At 41.9% G+C, this 7329-nt stretch overlaps 1 protein-coding gene across 4 annotated transcripts in view; it reads right to left on the minus strand.

The window, feature by feature from the left end:
* The window catches only part of FNDC1 (fibronectin type III domain containing 1), a 109143-nt gene that overhangs the window by 78918 nt on the left and 22896 nt on the right, over positions 1-7329 (minus strand). The window contains exon 2 of one of the 4 annotated variants that reach the window (XM_037741826.1): positions 1069-1263. The exons of 1 other annotated variant lie outside the window; for it this stretch is intronic. In XM_037741826.1, the coding sequence (XP_037597754.1) occupies positions 1069-1263 (195 nt within the window). Of the gene's footprint in view, positions 1-1068; positions 1570-7329 lie in introns of those variants that run through there. 2 more of the 4 variants (XM_017538261.2, XM_037741823.1) reach the window with 2 other exon arrangements.

The raw sequence follows: 7329 nt of genomic DNA on the forward strand, positions 1-7329 counted from the left end.
TGACTCTCTTTTCACATGTTTTCCTTCTCTGCAGCCATCATAACAACTCAAGGTTTGAGCAAGCAAATATGATCTGCTCATGCCTTTGATCTGATAGAATCTCCATTTAACCTCACAGCTGGACTTGGAGAGCCAGGGTGATGTAAAAGAGATTCAAGGAAATGGACATTTAGCTGAAGCCATGAGGAAGGGAATCTGTCTTCCTTCATCTCCCTTTTATACACTTCCTGCTCTGTTACCCAGGGAGTGTGATGTCAAGTGCAGGAGGTGGAGAAGGAGTAAGTGTGGTCATCTGTGGTCAGGTGAACAAAGCTGAGGGGCCCTCAGCTGATCATGATCCACTAAAGGATCAAAGTGCTAAGGTGGCACAAGGGGAGACCTGTTTCCTAAATGTCAACTTCTGTTCTTTCCTTATGATCCATCTTAATGACGTGGGGCAAGAGTCAATGGGGCTTTAGTTTCCTGGAATCAAAAAGTAGAAGACAGAGGATTCAGACGCAGCTCAAACCTAAGCCCAAAACCAACTACATCTGCACTTGTAAGACAAAATATATTGAGGTAAGCTCTCAAATATTCCAAACCCTCAGAATCAAGTTAAAATCAAATTTAAATAGGGCAAAGTGATACATCTTTAACCAGACGTGGCTAGGCATAAGATATTCCACATTTACAGGGACATACAGCTTGCCCAATCCCTGTTTATAAAATGGCATATAAGTTAGAAGTCCCTAGGTCAGCTTGCTTGTCTAGCAGTCAAATTTCTGTGAAGTAAAAATGATCAATCTACTTTCCAAGAGCACATTCAGAAACTAAAAATTATCTGCTGCATCAGTTTGGAGACAGAAACACTTGAGTTCACATGCATGGATGGGGAAGCCCAAGTGCCCAATGCCAGCTGTCAATCAGCAGCCTCCCACGAGAGTCTCAGAACTCAGTTCTCTATTCCCAAAGAACTGCAAGGGACCTTGAGCCAAGCCATGGGTTGTCTCATAGTCATCCTGAGAATGCAACTGAGAACATTGGTGCACAGTTAATTCTGACTGGGAACAAGATCAGAGTGTCACTTACCCACATCCTCAATAAGGAAGGAGTATGTCTCCGCATTCACCTTGATGTATTTAAGACTTTTCAGTGACTTCCCATAGGCAATGTTGTAATGCTCCACAGGTCTACTGGTAGCATCTTTGGGTGGGTCCCATGTGACTTTCAGGCCCATTTTAGTGGACAGCAGTTTCACGTGCCTTGGCTTCAGTGGGTGGTCAACTATGTAAACAGCGCAACTATCAACTCATGGCAATAACAGATTGGGAGAATGAATTTTTTTAATCTTCTTTGATATTGTTAGGAAGACAGTAAATGACGTTTAATCAGTATGATCCGAAAGACTTTAAGTACAGTCATGTATTTGCACAGCATTACAGTATAGCAACAAAACAAATATACCAAACCCACAAGCCTTCATGCATTTCAGATAACTGTGGGTGGTAAATTTAAACCAAAAAGGGAACAGATCAAAATAAACTCTAGGCATTGTCTGGTTTAATTACATTGCCTCGCTAGTGCAAGAATAACAGATTAGTAATTTGCCATATTCTCCGGTAGCATTATATAGTAAATAAGTTAGTATGTTGTGTGATACAGTTGGACAATCTTTAAAATACCTCTGAGAAAACAACGTAAAACTGTCCTGCTTAAGAAGAATATCCGTTGTATTCTAAGTGAGATAACAAAAGCATTCATTTCCACAAAGAAAACAAACCAAGATCATCAACAGCGTAAAGGTGCAGTAAAACTCTAGTTCTATCTGCATGTATCTAATTTAAATGTTTCCATATTTTGTTCCAGAAGAAAAACAAGTTAGTACAAAGTACAACCACATTTTTATCTTGAGTTATGAGGGTCCAAAGAAATTCTCTTCATTTCCAAAATTACTAAAATGAAACATAACATTTTGTCAAACAAAATCTCTCAGCTCACGATGTAACTGATATTGTAATTCAATATAATATAACTGTATGCAAAATATTCAGGCAACAGTCAAACAAATCTGGGGCAAACCTGGAACTGAAACTGACTATTGAGTAAAGCAAGGCATGCTGCAGGAAAGAAAAAAGGAACCTAAAAACAAAACCAACAACCTTTAAACTTAGTAACATTAAGAAAAACACATCTGAGGTCTCAGAGAAGAAGAAAATAAAAGGAGAGTGTTGTGTGATGACACATGTGTGCGTTAGTATGTGATTTTAATATTGGATGAAAATTCTGAACAGAATAAACATAGAGAATTCTAACGCACATCACTCTTTCCAAAATTGCCCATTGCCTCTGGAGTAAGAAGATTAGCATGGGAAAGAACTCGTTAGAGAAATGCAAGGGATAAAAGAAGAGTATGAATTTGAGGATTTTGAAGCATTAGAGAAAGAACGTCTATTTTGGAGACAAAAGCATGATATTAGGCTATGGACACAGACAAAAATCCACAAAGCATTCCCTCCCAACTCTAGAGGTGAAGTTCCTGTAGACCTGTGAGGGAGAAATCACAGGTTAAGTAGCCTCATGCTCTCTGGGAAATTTTGAGTTGGGAAAGACTGTGAAGACGCCAATCACTTTCTGGGCATTTAAAATTAGCAATCGTGATTACTCTTCTCTAATTTTCATTTACATTTCCTTACCTACAAGCAACTTCAGCAGCAATCATTCCCAGGAATCCAACATTTCACACTGACCAAAAGGTGTGTAGAAGCAAAATAAGATATTCGAAAACTGCAAATGGAAGCTCATGGTTGAGTGTTTCTCCCAAGAAAATGAATGAATGAATATACAAAATCGCATTGTTCTTTACAGTTTAATTCCAAATATCCCTCAGTAAAAGTGAGATCTTGAACAGACATTCTAAAATGTGAGAACTGTGAAACCCAAATACTGTCACATTTTCTACCAGGCACTTGTGATTCAGTCAGTACACAGCTATTTAGGCCAGAACATGATTTACTTTTATTACTGACATGTGAAAAGAGCAATTTGTAAATCTGTTCATTGTTCTTCCCTGTAATACCTTGCGTTTATCCTTGGACACAGCACAGAATAATTTCTAACTCACGTAAGAATCCACATTTCAAATGGATGCACCAGCCCAACGTAAGGAGAGCCATTCAAACCCATCAAAAAGCTCTGATAAGACGAGCAGGGTAAAGAAGGGAAAGGGGAAATTACCTCTGGTTGCCACAATCTCATGCACACCATTTCATTTGCTCACTCCACCAGTGTCCAAGTGTGTCCGCACATGACCGTTTGTTCTCCTCTCACCAAACACCAAATACCATCAAATTCTGTGTCTCTATAACTGCCTGGGGCAGCATTCGCATGTTAAGAAAAGGGCCACATGATGCAGATTTAGCCTAAAACATGAAAATGGGAACCTGAAATGAATGGGAAACGGGCTCATGGAGAGTCCACCATGTGCTCACTGTTCTAAGCACCTAAAGTTACACTACAAGAGGAGCTCACAACACACACTCCCGGGAAATACATCCTCCTCTAGATTACAGATGAGGAAATCGAGGCCGGAACAGAGAGGGTGGGTGAATTGCCCAGAGTCACACAGCTGTACCAGGGATGGAGCCAACCACAAGCACGGCTTTATCCAACTCCAAAGCCCAGCTTTGCCAGAGGCTCATGGGCCCTCAGAATTGGTCTCTTATCAATGATCAATGACCATATCCACAGAAACATATAATCCTAAAAGGACCTCCAGACTGTTTACCACTCCCACCACCCTCCACCCCACCTTCCCCCACCATCTTCCTCTCTTCGGGGCACTCTTCCTTCCTACTCACACAATCACTTCACCTTGTGCTGCGTGTCCTCATCGTCCCCTCTCTCTGGAAGGAATGGAATAAGTGAGTGATGTTTGCTGTCAGGAACATTTGCATTCTTATGACAAAACTTTAAACCACAGGAGTGACTTTCTAATAATGACTATTTAAGCCTTAGAGAGTTACCTAATAAAGGTTGTTTTTTATCATAAAGGCCTTTGGGGGACCCTGAAACCAAACCTTACAGGCAACCTTATGGTCAATCTCCTTATAAAGATCAATCCTGAATTTAAGGTTCTTGAAATGCCTTAGGCCAAATACCATGACCCCTTCCACCCACCCACCGCAACACACACTGGGCCAGTTAAACAAAACGCTCGACTTGATGAGGAAATATTTTCATTTCCTGGACTCCCATTGACTTTGATATTAAAATTGATTCATTGTTGGTGCTTCATGCCTAACTTGTCCATGCCTAACTCAGAGAGACCTGGACAAAAAGATAAACAGGAGGCCCATATAAAAAGCAATCCCGCCCATCATTCCAGCCCTGCCTCTCACCCCCGTGCCTCAGCTCTGAGTGGAGTCACTAAACCAGTGTCTAACTAAGGAACAATCATTTCAGCAAATGCAAATCAATGTGCATGAGCTCAGATTGACGGAAAACTTATTCTTGGGGTTAGAAGTATGACAGTTCGTTCTATTCCTGATCACTGTTTTGAAAGTCTCATGAGTGCAATCCTTCAATGTGAAATAAAGGTACAAGGAATGTGAATGTGGTTTCAGGTTCTGTTGGTTGCATTCTGAGGTCTAGGTTGTGGAATCAGCACTCTGAGAGCACCAAGATGAAATATGACAAAGTGAGTCCTTATTTATTTTTAAGAATCCTTAGAAACTTGAAACAGACCATCCTCTCTGCTAGACAAATGAATCATAGAATCTTTGTAATCATATACAATATTCTCATCTAAGGAAGACGATACTGGATACATTCTTTAAAGCTATCTATCCCATCCACTGTGCCTCTAAAGAAAAAGGACAAACCCAAACATCAGTTCAACAGGAATTATATAGTCCAACAGAGGGTACACTGGGAGGTAACTTCACAGTCCCTGCAAGACAGGTAGGGCCATGACAAGCTGTTTTTTATCTTCACAGGATCCAAAATGAGGAAATGAGCTTAAGTTGCAGCCTAAGGGACTTGGGTTAAATAAAAAGAATTTCCTGTCTGTGTCCTTCCTCATTCAAGGCTGTCTTTCAGCGGAGACAGATGGTAAGATGCTCCAGACAGAAGAAGAAACCCAGTAAGAGCCTGCTACGACTCCAAAAATTTCATAACACTGCAAAATCATTTCCAAAGTTCATACCAGTAAGCTTTATTCAGATTTAAGAATGTTTTTCTGGGGACTGAGTGGCCAAATACTATTTTGGTGGTCTTTCAGACACCCAGCAATTGCCAGCCTAGACACTTCTGCACCATGGCTCCCATAGGGAATATGACCTCTACTGGTTTGCTGAAGAATGAAAAGTAAGGGCATGGTCAGCAACTAGATTTCTTACTTTGGTCTAGCACCAGCTCCTGGTCTTATCCAAAAGAGCCCAGGGAGGCCAGCTTGGTTCAAGGGTCAAAGTATGGATCCACGACTGCTCTTAGATAGATGGGCTCCAAGATTCCAATGGCTCTGCAGTGTCTGTCCTTGAAGGGTCTTCGGCTTGCACAGACAGACCTCCAGAGATTTCCCCAGGGCTGCTGACACACTGAGTCCAGAACGAAGCCTGAGTCCAGAGGTAGGTAGTCCTGGGCCAACCTGACCAACATCTGCAGGGTCTGTTCATCAGAGTGGACAGGGCACCATATCTCACCTGCCCTTTCCTCACCTTCTCACTTAGTGCAGCCCACACACTTGGTGCTCACTTAAATGGTTTATGGGTTAAAGGAAAAGATGTCAGATCACCGAGATCAACCCAGGAGTCTCCGAAGACCATGCCTACAAGTCATGAAGACCATGAAATGCCTACAAGGACCATGAACCTCCAGCAAGTGACATCTATGGAGAGTGTATGCTCCATCTAAGGTACAATTCAGTTTAGGTTCCTGCTGACAAAAAGAAATTCAGACAAAAAGTGTCCAGGCTCCACATTGTCAGACATTCTGAGATTTTTTCCTAAGAAGCTAAAAACTCTGATTTTTGTGTGAAAACTCCCAATTGTATATTAATTGGTGATTAACTCCATTTAAAAACACACACACACTGTATAAGAACACACACATACACACGAGCTGGCCAGACTCAGTCCATTGGCGGCCAGTTAGTGACCTCTACCTTGACCCCCGACCTCTACTTTTATCCTTTAGTTGCTGTCCCAGACAACATCCTCATGTCCAATTTCAATTCAGAGACTCTATGAATCTGGGTCCATGAGGAAAGTCTATAAATCAAGATGAAAGCTAGTCTGGAGAAGAACTAGAGTGATCCCGGCCCCTAAAGGCATCAGGTACAGATCTGTCCAAGAAATCACATCACAGTGCCAGGCCTTCTTCCCTCCCTCAAGAGACTGCAAGACTCTGAAAAAGCTGTCCTGGGCTCCAAAAAGTAGGGAGACGCATCCCAGGAAGCCTTCAGGGAGAGGAGTGTGGGATGCTACACAGGCTTCAACTATCAGCAAAACCGTTGACTTCTGCATGTCTAATTCTGGCCTAACCATTCCAGACCAAAATTCCCCTACTGTCTTTATGGTCCAACATGAGTTTCAGACTGAATATATTCAGAATGAAAATCAATATCCAATTATTAAAATGTTGGTTCAGACCTCACCACCTGTCCAAGCACCTGAATTAGATGTTCAGAGTCATCCTTCAGTGTCCAGGCATATCCATGGTGGACGAAAATAAACATGCTTCCTCTCAAGGGAACTCTATCAAGCGCTATTTCTCAGAATTAAGAGAAGGAAGGTTCAGAATCAGTTAATAAAGTGAATCAATGGTAAAAACAATGCCACAATGACACAATTCATAGAGAAATTATGCTGAGAAAACTGATTTGAAATAGTAACCGAAACTTTCTGGATTAAAAGCATTACTTTTGCTCTTGGTTTTGTTTCCATTTTTTTTTAATCACATATAGTTACTTCATTAAGTTCTCAAGGTAAAAGGAAAAAGATGAATGGATGGTAGGTTTCAGAGTGGGGCAGGGGCAGTCATAAGAGCATGACATGGCTGGGCATGGTGGCTCATGTCTGTAATCCCAGCACTTTGGGAGGCTGCAGCAGTGGATCACCTGAGCCCAGGAGTTTGAGACCAGTCTGGGGCAACATGATGAAACCCCATTTCTATAATAAAAAAAAAAAATTCGCTGGGCATGGTGTCGTGCACCTGTAGTCCCAGCTACATGGGAGGCTGGGGTGGGAGCATTGCTTGAGCCTGGGAGGGCAGGATGCAGTGAGCTATGATTTCTCATTGAACCACCCCACCCCAGAGTGAGAGAGACAGAGACTTATTCTGTCACCCTGTCAA

The sequence above is a fragment of the Cebus imitator genome, unplaced genomic scaffold (assembly GCF_001604975.1).
Source record: "Cebus imitator isolate Cc_AM_T3 unplaced genomic scaffold, Cebus_imitator-1.0 Scaffold6, whole genome shotgun sequence".
Taxonomy (NCBI): Eukaryota; Metazoa; Chordata; class Mammalia; order Primates; family Cebidae; genus Cebus; species Cebus imitator.